Here is a 24304-nt window from a genome sequence, read left to right as displayed (position 1 = left end):
TCCCACTTCTTCACAACATGGTCTAGGACTTTAGATTTTGTCTTAGGTCTAAACCCATGGCAGGTAAAATTGACTGAAGCACTTTAAAAGTCTAAGTACAGGTAAGATAGTATGAGAAAAGCTTATCTGAACTTTTGTTCCTGCTTTTTTTTTTTTTTTTTGGAGGGCGGGGTGGGGTACATCTTTAAAAGCTTGGATTTAAGCAGTCATCACAACCCCCAAAAAACTCTGAAGACATTTTTCTCTGCCAGACAGAGAAGAGACAGCTCCAAAACCAGATGACATGGGTTTTAGTAATGCAAAACTTTAGTCAGGAGCCCATTATATCCCCCACCCCCCCAAAACCCTCAACACTTAACATTCAGACCAGGCATTCCAGGACCCCAGTCACGCCATTACAAAAACCACTTCTTGGCTGTTAAGATGCATTTCAAAAAAAATCCCTAGGCCTGCTACTACATTCCCACCGCACACTGGCCTCTGGTTATTTTTAAAACTTGTCTCTTAAGTAGAGAGAAACAGCAGTAGTTCTGTAAAATCATACTAGCAGTAAAGCTGGTAAGCCCCCACAGATCCCCAAAGAATATGAACAAATAAAAAAGCCTACACTCTTGAAGTCTTGCAGTTCCTTGGTTTGGCGATGTGAAGGAAGTATTTTCCTTCCAGGGAATTCCTAGAGGCTTGAACAATTAGTGTGTATTATGATAAAGAAACAGGGATATATTCTTGCAACTTGATAGTTTTACATGGCAGTTGAAGGAAGTTGTTGAAAATCTGTTTCTGATTGTAGTAAGTCATTTTTTTAATACCTCAAATACAGATTTACTCTAAAAGAACCTTTTTGAAAACACTTTAAGAAAAATACTTAAGTACAAACTTTAAATATCCAAAGTATGATACTGGTGCACTTTTTAGAAACAATTACATACTTAACAGGTGAAATAGGAATAGAGTTATTTCAGAAAACATTTAATATGAAACCTTTTGGAACTTCCATTGAATACAGATTTACATCATTTATCAGAACACTTTCAGTTCAGACAACGAAGTGCACTGCTGGGTGAAAAAAATACATTTGGAGGAGTGCCTAAGATGTAGGAAGTGAAAGGATAGGTGACTATTCACCTGAGAAGTACAATGACTGCCCTGAAATGTCTTATTGCTATTACAAAATGGAGTTTTCCTGGAAAAAACCATACTGAGCAGCACAGGCATGGGCAGAGCACTGAAAGCCAACCAAACCCCAGCAGCACCTGGAGTTCTAAAGCCATGGCATGATACAGAATATACAGAGAATAAAATGCAAATTCAGGAATATCTACTACATTTAACAACTATGATTACCCTTTAACTAGCATAATCAATACCAATGCTTAGGGAAAGAGGGAGAAGTCTGCTGCCTTCACAGACTACAGATCACAAAAAACTAACTTGCAAAATAGTAAGGATTTTGCATCTGCACCTCGGGTCAAACCTGAACGGTGTACTATAAATAACTATTAGCTCACTGCAAATTTAAAATGCAAATTTAGGCTCCAGTTTAAAGCACATGTTCAGTACATGCTTAAGTGCTTCACTGAAATATAACCATAAAACACTGATTAATACAAAAAGTCAAGTAGATAATGCAGATATTATCTACAGAAGTCCTTGATGAAATAAACTGAGTATCAGTAGGAAACAATGCATGAAGAAATCTCTTGATTCTAGTTTGCAGGATCAAATCCAGCTCAGCACAGTGATGGTTAAAAAGTGGGGACCATCTGACAGCAGCTTGGTGCCATCAGGGAGTTCATCAAGGGCAGGTTTCCACACTGTATGCTAAGAGCCACGACAGACTCCCTCCTCAGCAGGAGCTAAAGACACAATTGGCATGAAGCCATCAAAAGCAATATATCCAAAGCCAAGTGGAAGCACGCTGGAAGAGAGCTGCAAGGAAAGTTTTAACTGCTACTGCCTATAGCTGTAGCTTAGCAAGTTGGATGTTATATCAGAAGTGATTAGTAGCCAATTAAATTCCCGCTTTTGGGTTTCAACAGTGCACGCACCCAGAATTCAACGGGAAGTACCGCCACACTCGCAGCAATACTTCAGAACGGCATCACCTCAGATGGTGAGTCACATCAAAGTACGGTCATTATTTGAGAGTCCTTTTGTCCTTTGTACTAGTTTGACCTAGTCTAACGTGGAGAACTTGGTCTGAGAGAAAAAGTCACTTGTCAGCGTTCAGCAAATCCTATTAGACTGCATTAATCTGGAGAGCAATTGTGGAGAAACACAAAAGTGTTCTTAACTGCAATCAATACTCATAAGCCAAAAGGACAAGATACAATCTTAGTAGTTTAGCAGAAGCAAAAGAATGGAAGCATTTACCCAAATTTTAATGCACAAGTCAACTACATTTTAAAAATGTGATTCAGACTTAAATAATAAATAGGTGGGCAAAATATAATGCAAGACTTACTCAGTAAAAGTGAATTTTTAATAATCTCATGAGATCTACTTAGAAAACAGGACTAATAATGTTCACAACCGTAAATCCAAACCCTTCACACACTTTTTTTTCTTAACACAGCAGTGAACTGTAAACCTGCATTTACTGGTTATCTCTTCAGTTATTTTAAATATTAACTCAAGTGTTTCCTCCTTGGCCACTTCAATTTTTAGCACCAAAATTAGCCCAAAAAGAGGTACTGGTACAGCTCGATGTTGTAAATGAATTGTTTACATATAATACTTTATATATTATACACACATACTGTACATTCACACATCCACACAAACAGGAGGCATATTTAAATGAATATATTCTGTGTTTCAATTTGTTGTCAAAGACTTAGGAGCAATGGAAATAAAGCAGAAGGGGTAATATTTTACATAGTAGGCAACTTTAATGCTGTAGTGCACTTATAAAAAAGTCCAACTCTCCCTCCCAGCTCAGCAGCTTTTTTTTTTTTTTTAATATCACTATTCAGAACGATGCAGAAGTTATTGCCTAAATGTTATTCTATACATTTCCATCGGAATTCTCAAAAACACTTGAAATTGCTAACTAATTTACAACTTAACTATTTTTCTTGTTACAGCTTTAACTCATTGGCAATTTTGGAAGCAATGTTTTTAAAAGCTATGGATGTTCCCGATATCCGCTTAAAGCGAACGCCGTTCAGGGACAGTCTTGGCAGTTTACACACCTCCATCTCCCACTGTACAAGGTTTTCCGCATGCCCATCTCCATGGACACAGAAAAGCAAGAAACGCTCTCTTTGTTCATAGTCACAATTATTGGCATCCAGGACCTTGCGTATTTCCCTCATCATGTCGTTGGGATCCATGGAGCTGGTGGTTTTCATGCTCCAGGTAAAACGCAGTGAACGAGGCTTGGCTTCCTTGTTTTCATCCTTCTGATCCACAGCTACATTGCGGCTGAAAGAGAGGAATTTATTAGTCAGCAGGGCTAGTCAGTCAGATCCTCCAGGTTTCATGTTAGTGAAGCCAACTAATGTTCAAGGTGCACTACTTGTGCTACGGCAGCATCTGGAGGCTCCAGCTGCGAGCAACGCCCCGTTCTCCTAGGTGCTGCGCGGGCACGCGGTAAAGATAAAGCAGAGCTTTTGGGGCTGAAACAAAGGTAAGGTATGAGGGGCAGAATGACTGGAAACCACTGGTGGGAGGAACATGAGAGAAACTACTTTGATGAGGTTAATAATAATAATAGAAGAATCTATCATCTGTGATTCAACTTAAAACCAAGTTCCGCTCAAAGCCCTGTTCTGAGGCCAGGTGGACTGGGGCGCTACAGGTAAAGCAATGAAATCTTTTGCTGTTATGAGTTACACTGCTAAGTGTCCTCGAGGCCAAAATGCAGAGTTGATGGTCATTATCAGACATCTCGGCAACATCATTAGCAAAAAATCTGACTAAGAAGGTTAATGTTACTGCCACAATTTTAAGAGATAAAGCACAAATCAATAAGGTTGCATTCCCCAAGCTTGCAATCTTCTGCAACACTATTTTTTGTAAATCTTTTCCTTTGGTAAGGAAAAACAAGGTTATATATGAAAATGGAAAGAAACGTTCCAGAACTTTCTAGTTTGTTATGATTCTTCTACTTCAATTATAAGTTAGTGGTCATGTAGCTGAAGAATGAGGAGCTACATTTGGTCCTCAGGGAAAAAAGTCTGACATATTTGCTTTGGCAAATTTGCTGCCAGGCACAGATGCCTCTTCAAATTTACTTGTCCCAAGGTCAAGAGACATAGTAGCCGTCGTGCTTTAATATTTTTCTGAAGATAACCTAACCTGAATCCAGCCATATAGTTTGAGTCTCATGTTAAACTTCATAATTCAATCTAGAGATATTAAATTAAGCTCCTCTTTAAAACATTTGGCAATGAATTTCTTATTTTGTGATGCTTTCCTTCTACCACCATTAAGCAAGCAATTGCAGAAAAATTGCATAAAAAGTGATAGCAAGGTTAGAAAGCTAAATAAATCCATCTCAAAGACAACCTAATGCATAATTCTATATGCTATTAGAGAAGACTTTTGGTAACTGCAAGAGTCATAGGATTATGCTCTCAATTCCAGCTATGCAGTTTGCCAGAAGTTAAAAATATCGGCATGCAAAATAAACAGTATTTTGTTTTATTTTCAATGTTTTAATTGAATAAGCCTGTAAGAATCAGCAGGTAGGGGTGTGTGTGTGTGTGTGTATGTATGTGTGTGGCAACTGCTTTTATTCAATGCATAGTTTAGAAAGCTATTTCTACTTGAAAACACTTGGTGGAATCAGTACAAATTTGAGAATTTTTTTTTGGTATGCAGATTTTTGAAGTTTAATATGAAAAATACTGTTCAACTATTTGGAATTTTGGGGATGAGAAATATAATATCTTAACATCCTTCAGGGATTATCCCACAGATTTGCAGTCTCTCTAGGGACCGCTTGCCTGCAGGGCTACAAGACAACAGCAAATAACTACTAAAATGCAGAAACACACAAGGGAAAAGGTAACAGGAAAGACGAAAGTTTAGAACCAAGTCAGTCAATACTTCAATAGCTGTTTTGCAGACAGAAATGCTTCTTTGTTTAGTTTCAAAGCTTTAAAGGAAACAAAAGCTGCTGCCTGAAGCCACTCTGCCACATAATCAAGGGGAGAAAGGTTAAAACTCACCTACGCAACATTTTAAACAAAAATTTTACCCTCACCTTGAGCCCTCATATCTCCCGTTCCTCTCATATTCAGTTGGGAGCCTCATTGAAAAGAAAGCAGAAGCAAAAGGAAGCAGGAAAGAGAAGACAAATCTTACACTACAATATAAAATATCTGAATCGTTGCTAAAAGCTATTGCAAACATACCAAAGTTGTGTTAGAACACAAAGCAACAAAGATGTAATGAACTTTCTAGGTTAGAACAAATTCAGAATACAGCAACTTGCCAAGCCAAATGAGTCTGTAAACCAAGATTTTTGAAAGACCAACAGCTAATTTTTTTTATTTTGTATGTTTATCTATACTAACACATTAAGCTGAATTTGTAAAAGAAGTGTATGCTAAGTTAAAATTGTAAAATTTAATAAATATCCCCTAATTATATTTAGACTAATTGTATTAAAAAGTTTTATCTGGGAATAATAAGGATATTTGAAAAAATTATTTATGAGCAGATCTGGTCACCCTGTGTGTGCTAACGCATGTCAAAACTGAAATATCAGATGTTTAAATGATACCAAACCACTTAAAACAAGATGCATAAACATTTTAACAAAGTTTAGAAGCAAATTCAAGATTTCTCAAGCTGTGGTGACTCCATCCTATTAAGTCCCACACTGATGCATCTTCCACATGCAAGAGTAAGCTTAAGTTTTCTATCTTCTTGGACAGCCTTAAAGCTATGTTGCTGATTTCTACCATATTTTAAAAGTCCCAGAATCCGGCCGAATTCAGGGGAAAATCATCTCTCTACCTTCCCATTATTATAGTACCACGGTTCTACATCTCAGTGTTAATTCTGCTTGTAGAGAAGTCAGTTTTCCAAGACTTAGTTGTCTACAAGCTAGTACATGGCTTCACTGAATAAAATTAAATATGAATAAAATTAAATATACTAAAATAAAGTGATTTGGTCAACAGCTGTCTAGCAATAATAATGTAAGACAGTAAGTTTACTCCTTGGTGCATGGTGGTAGCTGTATTAAGTCCTGTGCTGCGTTACATGGCTTAATTTCCTCATTACCTTCCTTTTGAGGGGTTGTGCTGAGGAAATATGCTTATAAGATCAACCTAAAGAGATTTTATTCTCACTATGTTTGTACAGTCATTGTCACAACGGAACAGATACTTTAAGAATACTGTAAGGAGCACAGTGCAAACACTCGTGTAGAATATGGAACCTGGTTCTTGCTCAAGCTTCATACTGCTATTGTAATACAAATAAAATTAAGAAAATGCTAAGACACTCAGCTATGAATAATTTATTACAACAACATCCAATCAGATTTCTATTTTATTAGGTACTGTACAACACATGGTAAGATAGGATCTCTGCTAGGAAAAGATCTCCAATGACTAAAGAAAAGTTGTAACAATGAATTGGATTAGGAAGATGGTAAGAAAACAACTGGCAAATCCTTAACTAATTCTAGCACTGCAAAGTGTGTTTTTAATATTAGTCATTTTCGTCATAGCAAGATTTTATATACAAATGTTAAAATTTGACTTTCCTAACACAAAACCAAACCAAACCTCCACCAATTTGGGAAAATTCCAACTCTTTCCTTCAGTAATACAGGAGAGCAACTGAGTTGAAGACCGCAACCCTCCCAGTCTCTTAAGTAGTTTACTTCAACTAATAGTTTATCTCAGATTTCTAAAGCCAGTGTCAAGAGTTTAAAATGCAAATAGCACTGATGATCGTTTTAGTAGGCAGAGTAAGCCCATGTGCTACTCCACTGTACTGTGCATCAGAAGACAGAAAAAGATTTATAAGGTCTGAGTATACAATCCACAAACTTGTCCAACTTGTCCCTTAGGACAATTCTGGAAGAGTCATTTACTGGTGGGAGGGGAGAGAACCATTATTGAAGCAACTGAGCAAATCCACACCTTTAAAAATAATCCATCCAAATGATCCATGAAAGGCTTATTTTACTAGGCAAGGCAAGCAAACAAGTTTGAAGATACTGCTCCACTCAAATTAAAGCATTTGAAGTTTGAAGAGCCTACTGTGTTCCTAGGAAGTGGAGGAAGACATCTTTAAGAGCTGCACGCATTTATGGATCACTTCCACTTTCTTTTAACTTGCCAAGTGTTCTAGAAACAGGAGCATAACAAGTCTTCCCAACAATACTTAAAATCCGTCCAGAAAAATTTGAGATAAAAACCCCACTCTCTAATGATGTAGAAATTTAGCCAAACTGTTCAATTTTTTAGAAAACAGTAGTCTAAATTTGAGAAAGCTCATTATTTACAAAATACCTGACATCTTGAAATAAATACTATTTCATGCAAGCCTCTTTGAAAATCCTTACTTTATTGGATTTTTCCATGCATCAGTCAGCATGCCATTCATCTTAACACTGAAAACTGTGCTCAGCGACACGCTCCCTCAAATATGAAGCATCAAACCAAGATTTGGAGAGCTGTGCTGGTCTCTCTAGATACTGCTTTCTTTATGAAACAAATTGCTATGGTTATGTTCTACAGAACAGCATGCATACTTTGAGAACATTAACTTACTGACTGCCAGTGTTGTTCTGGTAGGTCTGCAAGTCAGATACAGCCCTTAGGCCTCTTAAATGCTAACACAGTCTTCCCTTCTGCAGGAACTGCAAATTACTCATTTATGTTCTGAATTTTCTGCTTTCTCTTGCATAAATTAAATGGACCAAGACACTCCTTGGTCTTGAGAATGGAACAAATATATAGAAAAGTTAAGTTCTCATTTGTCATGCAATGTCTATCCAATGTCTCCTTTATTTTTTGCTACACGATTTGTGAACGGCTTTCAAAAACATAAGCAATGTTTCTATACATCTGCCCTGAGTTATTTTGTGTTTTCTGTTCTTTACATCTTTGTACGCTCAGTGTTAAAAAAAAAAACAACAGTTAAACACAAAGAAAACTATCTAAAAAGATATTCCAGGGCTGGAATAAAAACAGGAAAAGGGGGGTGGCAAGACACTAAAATAAGATTAATTTATTGAAATGGAAAAGGTGCTGCAATAAAATCCAGCACATAAGTGATTTTTGCTAACCACAACATGAAAGAAATTAGTCTTCCACAATATGCAGGTTGGAAAGGACAGCGCAAGGTACACGAAACAGATCTCATACCTCTGGGTACCAGGCACAGTATTAGGACTAAGTAGTTTAAAAAGCAGTGACTGATCATCTTTTTTTGCTCAGCTCCCCAGAATGAACTTGCAGTACTATATATTCACGGTATTGGGTTATAGTAGTTCTTTCAGGATCAAAAAAGAGTTTAAGATTCATAGCGTACAAAGTGAGAAGAAACTGTCAGGAAAACAACATTTTCAATTTAATTTTGTACCTACATACAGGATCATGTGTGGTGAGATACCATGCACACTTGAAGTAGAATTCAAAAGGCATGGTCCAGTCCTGTGTAGTTAGCATAAGACTGTGCAAACCCCTTATTCCAAAGACATATTCATAAGTTACCCGGTGTTAAGTCTCAAAGCTGAACAGTAACCTTTTAGCTTAAAATGGTACTCCTATCAGCATTTTCCATCTTGCTTCAGAGCAGCAGAATAACTGACTTACATGCACCCAGTTTTGGAGGTTGCAACTCAGACTACAATCTTGTGTTTTAAAGAAAATGACCACTGAGAGGCAAAAGCTCTCTCTTACAAAGTGGTATGCACCTCATAGGTACAAAGTTATAGCTCACGATACATGATGGGTTACACTTGCTTTTGCTCAGTGTCAACTGTATACTGTGTTGAAAATTTTCTTTCCTTAACTATTGGTTCATGCATGTTTATTTTCCCAAGTAAGCTGTGACAATGCCAGTCAACCCCCCCAAAACACCAGTTCTAAAGATATTCAAGTTTGGAAGCACCATGAGTATTAGAGTCAAATTTATTCATTTAATAATGAGAAGTACCTTTAGAGTCTGGGTTTTCAGAACAAGCCCACGTTTAACCAGCTGTTTACATATCTCAGGTCTCCCTAATCTATATATTGCCTTGAAATTATCTGACAAAGTTCACATTACAGTCACACACACAACTTTGGGCTTTTAAAGGTAAACCAGATGTCTATGTTTTTTGGTCCTGTCTCATCATTTTTGATCAGTAGTTGAAAACTGAAAGTACCATCCTTCAGGAAACTCCAAGATACGATACAATTTAAAAGAATATTACAAGATACTATGGAAAAATTTACCCATGGACCAAAATTGTATAGCAAACTTTTACAAGTAATCATGGATTAACAAGATAAATGGCAGTTTGATTCATTCCTAAATAGTAAGACTTAATTAAATCTTTTGGGCTTGAAATGTGAATCAGATTTTTGATCGTTTTTCCTCATGTTAGTACATCTGCATAAGTGTTATACTTTTTTTGTAATTGAAGTGCTGTTTGCACTTCAGTTGCAATTCACTTCAGCAAATACTTCTTTTTAACATAAATACACTGCCATTTGACCTTCATTCAATCTTCCAAATCCAAACGAGCTGTTAGACATAAAAATGCCATCAGTTTACTTTCTACTGTACCAACCACAGACACCCCTTCAAAATGTTTTTCTATAAAGTTTCATAAAACAGAAGAGAAAGAATGCAAATTTAGCATCACTTACCTTTATTTGCTTGTAACCTTATGTTTTGTTTATATTTTCATCATTGTTATCAAACACCCCATTCTTCAAACATAAGCATGCTAAGTGTATTAGTACAAAGAACAGAATTACTTTGGTACTACCAACTCTATTAAAGAAAGAAGAATTCACAAGGCATGCTTAGCATCTTGTTATACAGGTGCCACAGATTCTTAAGTATAATCATTAGTTAATGGATTTATTTCTATGCTTTCCTTTCACGAAAGGAAGTATTTAGTTGTCAGCAGAAAGTTTAGTTTTTAGAAAACGAAGGCTAGAAAGCCAAATCTGTTGTTAATTGCAGGAGCCACTTTTTTTTTTAAATATAAATAAATCCTACCTTTTGATAAACCTGAATGACATGTTTCTAAAAGAAATTAAGCCAAAATAATAATTAACAAAAAAATTTGTACAAAATAATTTGAAAAATCCATTAAGAGTGAAACATGCAAAAAAATCTCATTTAAAATGCACAAAGAAATGACACTTCAATACATTCTGAGATTAGGCAGATGATTTAAGATCTGAAGAGCCAAACTCTTTCTTTTAATGTTACCGTTTCCTTTCTTCTGGGAAATGAGCCACCAGTAGTTATTATGAATTAAAATACTTACTGGTTTCAAAACCCTTTAAAACCTATAATGTGTAAGGTCACCTAAAATGATATTTGGATTTTATGTATTTCAAATAGAAAGCAAAAATCAGTAACTCTACTATTATTAGATCTCAAATATCTTCAGAGTTAGGTTATTTCCTTTATAGCATCAGTTTAGTCATGTTGTGCCAAAAACTGCCTTAAATACCTAACTAATTTAGCAGGAGAAGCTGTAACAACCAGAACATGGTTAATAATCAAAACAATGCTGCTCCCCTATAGAGAAAACTAGAATAAATTAGCAGGTTTTTAATTTGTTCCTTTTTTAAAAAAGGAGAAACATAACTGTGTGCCCTGTGATGGGACTGCCTCCCTTCTAGGAGTTTATATGGCATCTAGCATAAACCAAAGCCCCAACCTTGAGAGATCCTCCAAATGTAAATCTAGTCATCCATAACAGTGCTGTTTTGTTACAACTGTGTGTTATTTAATAACATCCAGACAGAATTTAAATTATCGTCAAAAGTACTGGGAAAAAATTTAAAGAAAACCACACTGCACTGCAGAAGTTGAAACTTGGAGCTAATGACAGAAGTTTGACTGCTGTCTAAACAACCGAGTGACATACTGAATGCTAAACAGTATGTTCCAGCAGCACAAATAAAGACCTTGCATGTTCATAACATGGAATGTCAGATGGAAAATTAAGTAAGGGTATTAAAAACAAGAGTACAGAAAGAAAGATGTGCCAAAAGGATGTGTCTGATTAAGAGTTTTCACTTAAAAAACAGATGCCTTAATTATTAAAAAAAATTCAATTTAATCTTTTCTCTGTTAAAGGGTGGGGGGAGACTTGGAACTTGGTATAGCACAGTATTTCCCAGAGAAGTGTTTAGCTGACAGCTGAGCAGGGTAAAACATTTACCAAAGGCAAGGCTGTCATGTTTCAATTTTTCACAGAAACAACTTCTACATTTTTAAGGAAATTCATTCCTTATATTGAAATCAGCCAGTTGCAAAAAAATGGAGTTTGGTTTAACATTATTTTGTAGAAAGGGGAGACTATAAAGAGGATGCCAAGAGAGAGGGAGTGCACACATGTATAGTCATAGAAAGGACAGGAAGAAAGTGGCTTGATGCTCATATGATATAAGCCCAAAACAAACGCAAGCAGGCAAAGACCATAGTGATAAGTTCCAAAAAAATTTCTCATGACGACAAGGGTACAGAAGCGTAGAGATTATCATAAGCCACAGACAGTGAAAAATGCCCTCACTTCTGCAAACAAAAGTTGCAGATATCAGAGTCATCTGAAGTAGGTGCTATATGACTGCACAGGTTTTAAATATATGGGGAAAACATGCTTTTTCAATTTTAGGGTCTGTAGGAACTAATTTAAATCATACATGGATTTGAAATTAAGGGTCCCAACAGCATAAAAAAACCTCAGAACCAACCCTCCCTGCCCCCCCCCCCCCCCCAAACATCAGTACAGGGATGAGTTCCTGCTTAAGGTAGGCTTTGGCTAGGCCACACTTCACACCAAAAATATAATCTGTGAATGAACTCAGTCTCAAAATAGGAATACGTTTTTCAAGGCTTGAGCAGACTGCTGCCTAGACTGAAACTGCAGTACCGCCATCACTTTAAGACAACCTATGCTAGCACTCCTGCCAAAAGAAATGGTTGCTTCCTGCTCCTACCCTTCCATCCTGTGATATTTTTATTTGTGTGCTGCCAGGAAGAGTGGAGGAGAGGAAGTATTTTAGAAACATCAATGGTCTAAGTGATTGTGGAACCGCAGCCTGAGCTTTTAACACTGCATTAAACATTAGGACTAGGATCCTAGTTTCTGCATCCTCCAACCAGGCAGCAGTGCCTTCTACTGCAAGGACACTAAGTCAAGAGTGTGCAGCCCCTTTTGAACCAAACCAATGTTTTAACTGCAGCATTTGGACACGAGGCATGAGGATTACGATCCTAGAAGAATCAGCCCAGACCAAGCTGCTCTGTCTCAGTTTTTATCCCATTTGACTCAACTGCTAAAAACAAATGGCTTTCTCTAACGAAAAAGAACCATGGAAAAAAGCACAAACCAATGCATTAAGATGCAGAAACGGTTAAGACAGAGCAGTGAATGCGGACAAAACCCAAGCAATGAACTATTACATGTTTCCACTACCCGACAAAAAAAAAATGTTGTGCTATAGGGTAACATTACCATTTTAGGAGGCTTACCTTCTTGTTAGTTTTGAAGTTAGTTTACTAAATAGATTAGTGGAACCCCTGGTCCGAGTCTGTGACAGTGGCGTTGCTTCATGGGACAGGCTGGGGGAGGCAGGTGGTCCGTTGTAGGTAGCAGTACGTCTCTCCCGGAGCTGCCCATGGAAAGTGCTCCGACTAGCAGTTCCTCTGGGGAAACGAATACGATCAGGTGTGGTTGCACTGCTAATGCTGTGCGTTGAAGCAACAGGAGTTCTTTGATCAGGAATAGTGCTAGAGCAGAAAACAGAGAACAATGCTAGAACTTCTTTACACAAGCACTAAAGCTTTGCAGGAAACACAAAACACTAAGTTCTACAATAAAGCATAAGCAGACACCTTTATATAGGCCAGGATAGGAAATATCAACATTATTACTGCACCATATGGGATCAAAATTCCTAAGAGGTTAGGATTAAAAAGCTGCCTAAACAGAAAACCTATATAGGCAGAAAAATACAATAAGAGCATCCTGGAAAAGACCAGATAAACTAGGCATATATAAGTTTCACTGAGAAGCCCGATAAAAGAAGGGATGAGTGCAATTTCCTTCCACAGAAGAGAAGCAACAGGTAACTTTAATAACCCTCCCTCCCCACTCCACGTATCTTTAAAAACCTTGCTAATTTGAAAATATCCTACACAAAACTACAAGCAAACCATTTGAACTAGTGAAGTCCTTTGGGATACACAGATTATTATCTCCCACACACTTTGGCAATAGGGAATGTCCAATACTAACTCCTAACCCTAAAAAGAATAATTAACGCTCATTACTGCAAAATTATGTCACAGACAGCCTGACACACTACAAGACATGTAAACAAGACTAAAAATGAGGAAACACACACCTTGTGGGCAATATACACTAGAACAATCTAGGACTAAAATTCCACAGCACAAAGTTAAGCAGCAGTGGGTATAAGTTAGTTTCACAACGATTTCAGGTTCTTACATAGGCCTGAAGTTATCTGCGCCATTGTCTATTGGAGGCAACATCATCTTCGTGTGCACAGAGGCTGACATGGACATCGACTTCTGATGTCGCAGCCGAACACTGGAGAAGGATGTAGTACAAACTGAAGCAGGGCTAGCTGCGTAAGCGAACATTTCTGTCAGGCTGTGAGGGGGTTTGGGTTCAGGCAGAGGCAGAAAGAAGAGCATGATGGACCAACAACAAACTACGTCATAGAAAAAAGCAAACTTTTCCTTCTGTTAACTGATTTGTCAAAGAGAACATGAACTCTAACAGCCCTCTTCTATGTAGACAGCAGTAACTACCCTATGCTACCCTAAAAAAGGATCCTTATTATAGCACTTGCCATCTATGAAGTGATAATTCTCTTATCCGTAACATCAGTTAGTGGAGATACCCTCCTGTACAAGAAACTCGGAACTGAACTCTCAGTGGTCTGTGTCAAAGCACTAATTTAAAGCACTGATGCAATTTGTATTGGTCTTAACATAAAAAACAAAACCCAAAACACCAAGTGCACTTTCCAAAAGACTGATCAGCACTCCACTACTGCAGCGAAGCAAGCTGTTTCCTGCCAGAAACTATTGACTTTAAAAGAAATTTATATAAGTTGGAGAAGTGTTCAAATCTTGATCTACCTCTAATAACTCAGGGACTTTACAGGCACAACAGAACCCAAAGGTGTCATAATCTTCAGAGAGGTACCAAAAGAGGGAAAGAAAAAAAGAAAAAAAAAAAAGAGAGAGAGAGAAACCCAAACCCTTCCCCTCCATCCCCAAAAACGCTAACATTAATCAACCTAAATGCTACAAGGGCTGAGGAAAGTAAGTGGATGTAGAAGGTAATGAATAATGCTTGGTGACCTTTGAAGGAAAAGATATGAGTGTTGAAGAGTATCTTATACTTTTGGCAACGAACCTTGAATTCTCCAACATTCAGGTTTTGAAGTAAGGTCTACAGCATTGTCTTTAGCAGAACGGCCAACAGGCTGCCAGCTGTGTAATATGCTAAAATAGGAGCATGAAATGTTTTTTCTTTCCGAGGACCAGAATACTCTTCGACGCCTTCACATTATCTAGTAATGGCAGGAATGGGGGAAAACAGAGGCCACAAGATGTATCCGGTCCTTAGGGCTAGAACACCATACATCTTATGTTTGTTTTAAAAGTATGTCAGTAGTAATTCAGAAGTATTGTTCAAGGTTAGGTAGTCAGCAAGTGGCAATGACAGCGTCATGACACTGCATGTTCATTTCCAAATTATTCTAGGGCTACACATACTGAAATTCAAGTCTTCATCTCATTCAGGAAAGTCAGACCTCAAAATGAGGAGAATGACAGTCCAGCTACAAGTATCAGCCTACCAGTTTCTTGGACTCAGTTTTCAAAGCTCTAATAGAAAACACCTCAGAGCTCAGACATCAAAACTTCCTGCTAAAATAGTTAACAAAATCTAATTGTTGTAGATTCTGAAAACTTAAAGCAGAAAATGCTTGATCTGAGTCATGCATTCATCTCTTCAACACTGGTCAATCTAGCAGAATGCCAACTATAATCACTGCTAAAACTAAAACAGGGTATTAAGAAATCGTAAGGAAATGAAAATTCAAGTTCGACTCAAGGTAATACCTCAAAAGTGATCCCAAAATAACTAATCACTGGCCACTCAAGCACTTGATGGTTCTAGCTAACAACATGTTAGACCAAAGTTTTATTTAGCCTTATTCCAGGTACCTTTAGTCATCTACCTCCAAAGATGTGATAACTAAAAGGTATCAATAGGGTACCAAAGCACATACCGAACCATTTAACCATTCTCCTCTGAAGCTTATCTAGAAATCAGCTTCCTTGGATTACTAGCCTGGGAACACAGACACAGTGAGCTAAAATTCCTCAATTAGTGCCGAGGCTTATTAAAATCTGAGATGGTTATAAATCATTTATGTTTTATGATTTAAAGCAATTGCCTATCATTACGAAGAGTGTTTCACAAGTTCCCAAGTGCATTAATTAATGCTAAGGCTTTGGAGGAAAGCCAGCAGAGTCATCTCCAGCACAATGCCTGTGTCAGCCACACAATGTGCAAAAATAGCTGTAAAATCCCTCTGCTTCTATCATTCTGGCATGGGGTCTTTGATATTGCTTTCCTGAACATGAAGTCCACTGACAAACAAAAATAAGATAATGTTTTATCATTTTCTTTATAGAAAGAATAAAGACTTAAAATGTGCACATCCTGTCTTTGAAGCAAGCCTCCTAAGTTCACTGGGCCACAGTCAGTATCTAACTGGTTACAATAAATCTAAAATCCAATCTGTAGCAAATCCTTTAAAGTAACTTCCCCTGCCTTTAATATTTGCCACAAATAGACACCTGAAAATTACAGAAAGCATTTTTAACAAAATCTTGGATTCATACAAAGCTCATGTTCTACCTCAGAGTTTGCTTCACAAAAGTAAAGCCATTACAGGTTCCTAAAGTTACTTTCTGCCAAATTGAGAGTACAGTAATATTCAAGGAATTACAAAAACACACCTGGAAAAAAAAAACAAAAAACAACAACAAAACCACCAAAACCCCACAGAATTTATCTGAAGAGTCAGTCCTATCGATAGCCATGTTTACTTGGCCTGCATAAAGGTCTGCACTTCATGGGGTCAGCCAGGCTTTTGCCCAATTACAGCAACAAAGAATATTCAGATTCAGCTCTGTTAACCTCTACAATATTTCTGAAACTGTACCAAAATGAACGTGCAGTTTAGCATTGATTGATTTCTGAAAATGAGAAGTCTCCCATTGTAAAACAAACTATTAGCAATGCAGTCTCATTCTCTTATCCTGTTTTAACCCTTTATAGAGCGTAAAGAAAGAAGTAAGCACAAAATACATGATAAAAACTACAATGATTTTTTTCTGACTGTGGAATATAAATACTCAGATGTTTCAAAGGCCAAGTAGGGCTAAAGTTTGCAGGATAAGCAAATGACATTTTGATACCATATTTCTTGGTGGGAGGGAGCACATGGAATGGGGGGAGAGGAAAAAAGGGACTACACAAGACAGGTCAGCATTTTTGACAATAAAAGGTATATTACATAAGAAAAACCAGCTATGGAAATAAAGTATGATTAGTATAGTTGCTGAGTACTACAGAACATCAACTTTAATCTTAAAAACAATACATGATGAACTGGAAAGATGGCAGTTTGCTGAGAAAGTCAAGGCTGGGAGAAAAAACCTCTGAAGACATCCCCTTAGCAGCATGAAGTTACTCCTGAATTAAGAGGATAACCGAAACTCAAGTATTCCTAGTAAGTAATATTTAATAACTTATACAAAACTTAATAGAAATTGTGGACAACATATTGCAAAGATGTTAGTTTAAAGATGAAACAGAAATTATTAACAAAACAAGTAATCAGGTAGTTAAACATGATCAAAACTACTTCAGACAAAAAGATTCAAAGTGAGTTTGGACAGAAAAAAGCCATTAACATATCAAATCAAAGAAACAATAGTAAACTTTAATCAAAACAAACTTGGTAACATTAATAAGGACTAATCAATGAAGGCTGAGCTGGACACACTAAGAGACAGTACCAAAGAGCTGTGCTGCACTTCACAAGACAGTTGACTGCAGGCCCAGCTGGCCAGCTAGACTTTTGGCACTCTTCAAACTTACACTTGACTGTTTCCTTAATCACTTTCAGGTTGTAGAAAGCTAGGAGGAAGAGACAGGGTCAAAAATCATGCCCTTTACCCTAGGCTCCAAGGGTCATACAAGGGACATAGAGATTTTCCATTCAATGTTACAACTTCATTTCTCTTCCTTATATGCATTTTTATTTCTTTTGGGGGGGGGGATTTTTGTGCAAAAAAATGGCAAATCCTCTCACCAACATGAATATGAGCTACAAGAAGAAAATATCTTCTTCCCATCTTTTACTGTAAATCCTAAATTTGGGAAGGGGTGTAAAAAAATTGGGAAGAATAGAGGAGAAATTATACATTACTCCAACTTTAAGCATTTTTATTGTAAGTACTAGGTATCTGGGCTCTTTCCTGGCAATAATCAACAACTTTTTTGTTACCGGTTTTTGACTGGCAACCAAAGAAAATCTACAAATAATTTTTGAGACTAGTAAAATTCTGTGAAGAACAGTAAAGGGAGCCTTGGCTGGAACTTCTAACTCTTCAGCCAGCCAGGACATTTGATGGTATTCTTAAGTGTTACTCTACAGCTAGTGTCTATGTTTACCAATATATTTATTTTCTACAGCTCTCTTCCAGCCTTAGTACACAGGAAAGGATGGCATTAGTGCCATGGCTACAGTGCCAAGGTATGAATTAGATGACTCCATTCCCACTGCATGTTCCAGTCAGTCTTCCAGTAAAGTAAGAGGAAACCCAGTTTCTTTTACTCCATTTTCCCCTCAGAATATGGAGATATCAGTACTTCCCCTCCCAAGACAAGTTCTGTAAATACTGGAAAGCAGTTAGACTACAAGGATATCAGCACTGAACATTATCAGTCCAAGGTAATGGCCTATCACTGTTTCATTAGTTTTCTCCGAAAACAAAATAACCCCTCCTCCCCAAAACCCTGACTTTCTCAAATTTTGTAGAAAAAGGGTATTTCAAATAATCACAACTGAAGTACAATTTAGACTAAAATATAAAGACAGACTGGCCAAAGAGAGATGGACTTTGTAGTTTGACATGAGAAAAGCCTCTTCTGCAAGCATGTGTTGTTTGGCCAGAGAAGTTAGCCACTGATTAAGGTATAAGCTGTACAAATAGAAAATAGGTTTAACCAAGTATTAGGATCTTCCTTTTAGATTCTAAGTATAAAGATTAGGCGAATCAAGCATATAAAACAAACATACTTACAGGTGTTCAAGAACTGAAGATTTGTACTCACCTTTCATTAGGGATTACATTAGAATATTACCTTTTTAAAATTAGATATTACAACTTTTTGGAAACGTGAAGACAAGCGACCTAAAACATAGGAAGACATTTCATATACCTGTTCTCCTTGCCATTTTGTATCACTGAATGCCTGTCAGCAGTGGTTCTTTCGCTACAAACATATGTGTTGCGCCGTGTCATTGCTCCAGGGGCAGTATTATTCTACAATTAAGAAACATAAGCATGTTAATTCCCACAAAAAAGTCTACATATAGGTGAAGACTTTGTTTTACTTCATGCTAGCTCTACATAGTTATAACTTAAAGTAATTAAATAGGTTATATAGTTAATATACAGACACCTTCCAGTATTTTAAAGAATAATGCAACCAGCAAAAGTACTTCAAACAAGTTGTTCTTTGTATATTTCATGTCGATGGCTCAAAAAATTAAGCTAGCTTAAACTTTTTAATTATTGATGTTCTGAATTATGAATTCTCAGCATCTGTATAATTCATCTAGGTCTGGACAGCCTATTTCTTTATAGCCTGTTTTTGAAATACTTTACCACTTGTAGATTATGGAATTTTCCTTTAAGTTAAAATCATACCCTTAAACAAGACAGGAAAAGCAAAGACTTAAGAAACAAATGTGGTAAAACTCAGTAGGGAGGTAAACAGACTTTTAATATTAAAACACTATAAAAGACTAGACACGTTTTAAAAAATGAGGAAGAATAAGTCAAATTAAAAAGACAAACTGCACAAAATTTTAATAAGACAATTTTTTAAATATACATATAAATACAAGCATAATACACTGAGGGCAAGAGAACCAGGGGAACTACAGACCTTACTTTAACTTTAGAGGGGAAAAAAGAAATAGAATTACTTTGCCTCTGTCTTTACAGAGAAAGAGGGTGGAGATATGCCCAAGTTGGCGGTCAATTTTCCAGGAACGACTGAGAAGCTGGGTAATTCACAGATAACAGAATTATAAAATGTTAGATGCAATTACTGTAGGAAAAGCATGGTGGTCCAGATAAACATGCACCCCCAGGTTGTAGAGGAAGTAAAAGCCGGCAAGCCTTATATTTTTTCCCCACCCCAAGAAAATAACACAATAAACTGTATATAACTGGAAAGTGGACTGATCATTTAGATTTTCTTTAAAGAAAAGGATCATGGGGCAAAGCAGGAAGCAAAGAAGGCTGTTTACTTCAAACATCACTGCTGGGGAGAATCTTGGAGGCTAGCTTAAGGGAAAGGTTGGCCAGCACCTGGATAAGCACGTGTTGAGTAAGGATGGCCACTAAGAGTTCAGGCAGGGGACTTCATGCTCAACTAACCTTTTGGAGTTCTTTGAAGAATTACTGCTATGATAGACAAGGGAAATTCAGCGGATTTTTAAAAAAAGCATTAAGAAAAGGTTTCACATAAACTGGTCACAGCACAGCATCATGGGAAGGAGGATTAAAAAAGATACCAAGGAAAAACTAGTTCAAGCACAAAAAGAGAGTAGCCAAACCTTTTCCGTTTCTGAACCTGAAATAAAACTGTTAAGTGGAGCATCCTCAATAACCAGCAAAAACCCCTCTGGTGCTTTTTACACATATAGCTCTTGCTGCCCTAAGGCAAAATACTGGCTATAAACTAATATCAGGGAGTCTCAAGTAGCACAATCCCTGAGCTGCAGATTTTACACAGAAGCCATGTTGTCTGTTTAAAGACCTGTTATGTATCTTTACATGGACATACAAATAAAAATGAAAGTAAACTGCACAATCTCCTTGCATTAAAAAAATTACAAAAAGTATTTTAGATCAGCAGAGCTATTCAATCAAATGATAAAACATAAGTAGTTGTCCCAACGGTTCCCAAGTATTCTTCACTGGCAATTCCTAAGGGAATTGGGATGTGCCAAACGTCAGAAGTCCTCCTTAACTACTGGTCCTTCCCTTGTACTTTACTCCTTATGCTTCCCTCCTCTTCCAATCTTTATTTTAAAATATTGACTCTTACTTTCCTCTGACACCTGTGACTGTGCAATCTCCCTCCCCTTCTTTATTAACTTGCTAGCCATGAAGGCTGTGCACCTGAACACGGACTTCTGTTTATATTCGCAACATGGCCCACACCGTGCAAAGCCCTTTGTGGGACCCTCACAAAGCAACAGTGCATTAACTATTGCATAGTACTATTTGCATATCTTTTTGTTCTGTGTTCCCAAATAGTGAAGAGGAAGACTATTACCCAGTTAAGCACTTTGACTATAAGACAACTTTTTGCGGGAAATATGGACAATAATGGATGGCTTCCTTCTCTTCACCTGCCCTGTTAGAACATGGAATATTTTTTCCTTGAGAAGACATTCTATATTACGTAGCACTGAAATGTGCTGTAATGTTGCACATCTGGAAAGGTAAGATGGAAAATTTTCCCCATTCTGGATCAAACTTTACAGACAATGCATTTCTAGGTTCATGAGTGGACATTTTTACTTTTGCTATTCACATCTGAAATCAAAGGACTCTAAGCATGCACCTTCCTAGCTCTTTCTTTTCTCGAGAATCCAAAGACAGAAGGATCAGCATACATTGTTTTGTTTGGCTCAGATTCCAGAGGTTGCAAGAGGAGATCTAAGCATTTCAAGCTTTCACACTGCAGCTTTAGCAGTAATTCACTCTCTAGATCCCAAGGTATCAGGGCCTTTACGCTTTCAGTGTACCCTTTTATGACTAATCTAGGAGGCTTTCCAGCTAAAATGTTTTTGTTCACCCAATCCACAGACTATTAGTTTTTAGACATGACTAAACTGCAGAGGTGCACAGCACAGGAAGCCTAAAACTGGTGTCAACAGCATCACACAGGACAGTAATTCCCTGAGGGGATGACAAGACAGAAGCGAGCTGCGTGTGTTTATCCTTGTGGCATCAGCTGGCTTCTTTCTTTTCATGAAGTGTTGACCCTGCATGTGCACAGGTTGAGACTTTCGAGCATATGCATAACGTCCGATTGCAGCATAAAGGATGCATTTGGCATATAGAGCCCTCCGTTCTGAGAGCAAGTCTTGGGCCCACTGTTTAGCCAGGCTGCTTTTGCACTAGAAGACACCATCAAAGCAAAGACTGACAAACAGCTTTCAAGGAATCAGCTTCTGTTTTATAATAATGAACTAATACATTTAGTTAAGAGTGGTAGTATGTCTTTTGGTCCTAAATGATCTTCCAAGCATATTATCTATTCCCTCCATCCAGTTTTCTGAAAGCTGTAACTAAAGGCCCTGGGGTAGCCTTATTACAAACATTAAGAAAAATCCCAAGCCATGAGTAATAAACAAGGAGTTATTAGTTACTGCTAATGACACATCCTCTGTAGCAGGCTTTCATTATTAATTTGGTATTTGCCTAATGAACCTGAACCTTTTTGATGTACATTTATTCAGCTTACAGAACTATTTAGCTTGCAAGATTTTAAAAGCTCTATCAACTTTAGAAGTGCAACTTGCAGGCCCTAACTTCAACACCAGACTGAGCTAACTGCCCTACAAGCACAACTCTTATCCTTAAGTGCATATTAGTAACTTTATTACACAAGAGTAGTACACAATTGGCTAAATCTCCTAACAATTCAAAAGCAAACACGAGTCTCCAACAAAGACCTGAATTACTACTTTTGCTGTATCTGTCAAAGTAGTAATTATTTTAAAGCATAGTATTTTTCTGTCTCTTCAGTGATTTTCTCATGGTATTGTTGATTTTAGGACTTAAGTGCTCAATGAGAACACAAAAATCTCTCCACCTCAAGCACTTTTGAACTTCAGGACAATGTAGTAACTCCAACATCCTTTTTTCTTCTAGATGCATGCCAATACTATAAGAAACAAGACTCTCTAATCAAGTCCAGGAATTCTGTCAGAAGTCCGTGCTCCCCTCCACCCCCAGTAGCCAGCAAGCTAAAGACTAATTTGTAGCAGGAAAAAAAGTCTGTGCAATCTGACGTGAAGAGTTATAATTACAAAGACTATTTTAAACATTCATTAATCAAGCGACATCACAAGCCTGTTTCTGATTACATTTTGACCATCTTGTACCACTGCTTGTAAAAGACCAGAATTGCACCTGAATCAGAAGAGATAAGGGACTGACACAGCATAGCCCATCAAAATATGGAAGATACTAAATGCAAAATACATTGTAACTATGATGCAAAGTTCTTGAAAAAGGCATTAGATAATTGAGTGAAATACAGTATAGGATAAAACTGATTTGACTATCCCACCATTTTGGGACATGATAGCTAGGAACTGCCATGTAAGAAAAAACAAAATACGAACAGTTCAGGACTGATCGAAAAACAAGAAAGGAAAGGGGAAGGGAACAGGCAATCAGAAAAGGATCCTCTTAAAAAAAAAAAAAAAAAAAAAAAACCACTCCCCCCCCCCCAAAAAAAAACAAAACCATGAGCTGCTGCTCACTCACATCTAGGAACAACAGCTCATGAAAGACCTGTCTTTTCAAGGAACCCCTTTGACTGAAATCCTCCAGCTAAGTCCCCTACCCCCCTAAAACCTCTACTGCAAGTTGCATAGAGGACTGGGAAATTATTTCTTCTCAAAAGAAGGAAATCTTTCAGTCCAAAATCTCAGTGTTTTAGAAGTTAAAAGTTACAAAATTCAAGAATTATAATGAAAACAGATTTCCAATTTTGCCTCAGAGGGAGAGACTGCAGAGCATACACGTTAGGGCCAGACTTAAAGAATTTTTTCTTTTAGTACATTGCCTACCGCTTAACCCTGTAAATTTACTGGTTATGGATCTCAGTTTTTTTTGTTTTGTTTTGTTTTGTTTTGGGGGGGGGGGAAGGCAGGGGGGAGCCCACAACAACAAAAGCCAAGCATTGTGCTTTTAAGCACAGGTTGAAATACACCTTTGAACAGTTTTTAGAGCTACATCTGTTTGATAATCACAATGTACATAATGATGATTTGGAATAGCCTGTTTGACTTTTACAACTGTGTTAAACAACATTTAGAAGAAAGATGAAGTTTCTCCTTAAACATATGCAACTATAAGATAGGATAATACAAATAGGGATTTCATTCTTTTGTACAAAAGGCCTCAGAAGAGCAGTTGAGGTATCAAAGATAACATATAATACCTATTAAGTTTCAAGAGATGACCTGTGAGTTGAGTTTCATTCTTTGATTTTTAATGCATTTTTATACCCAAATGATGTCTGTTCACTAACAGCTACTACTGCTGTTATAATACCTACTAATACCTATTAACTACATCATGAATTCTAACAGACAAGTTGAGTGGTTGACAAAAAACAGGAGAAAAAAATGGTAACAGTATGAGATACCTACTCTTGATGAATGAAAGGAAAAGTAAAACCAAAATTACTGATAATCCACAGGTTTAGCATCCCCCTCTCCCTGCAAATGTTTCATGGTTTTAATAAAAAAGCATTTCTACTTACACTAGGAACAGCTGAACTTTTCTTACGTTCAGGAATATCAGCCTTATTTGGATTGCTGGCATTTCCAAGCATTGGGCTAGCTGGTGCAATTCCTCTTCCTGCAACAGCGCTACTGCTAGATTTTCTTGACTGAATTCCTTCTTCCTTGAGGTCGCCATCTGTAGTACTAGTCTGGCTTCTTTTGGGATATGCCACTACTGAGGGGATAGATGGTCCAGCTTAAAAAACAAA

At 37.3% G+C, this 24304-nt stretch overlaps 1 protein-coding gene across 5 annotated transcripts in view; it reads right to left on the bottom strand.

Annotated features, from left to right (window-relative positions):
• Nucleotides 1-948: 948 nt before the first annotated feature.
• Nucleotides 949-24304, bottom strand: part of MARK3 (microtubule affinity regulating kinase 3) — a 65094-nt gene continuing 41738 nt past the window's right edge. The window contains exons 13-18 of one of the 5 annotated variants that reach the window (XM_067295026.1): nt 24074-24270; nt 18710-18813; nt 13661-13825; nt 12682-12939; nt 10189-10215; nt 949-3426 (exon numbers count right to left, since the gene is read on the bottom strand). In XM_067295026.1, coding sequence (XP_067151127.1) covers nt 3081-3426; nt 10189-10215; nt 12682-12939; nt 13661-13825; nt 18710-18813; nt 24074-24270 — 1097 coding nt within the window. In that variant the 3' untranslated portion in view covers nt 949-3080. Of the gene's footprint in view, nt 3427-10188; nt 10216-12681; nt 12940-13660; nt 13826-18709; nt 18814-24073; nt 24292-24304 lie in introns of all 5 variants that reach the window. The other 4 variants (XM_067295025.1, XM_067295027.1, XM_067295028.1 and 1 more) reach the window with 4 other exon arrangements.

Source organism: Apteryx mantelli, chromosome 4, assembly GCF_036417845.1.
Source record: "Apteryx mantelli isolate bAptMan1 chromosome 4, bAptMan1.hap1, whole genome shotgun sequence".
Classification (NCBI taxonomy): Eukaryota; Metazoa; Chordata; class Aves; order Apterygiformes; family Apterygidae; genus Apteryx; species Apteryx mantelli.
This window is presented reverse-complemented; position numbering and strand designations above follow the sequence as displayed.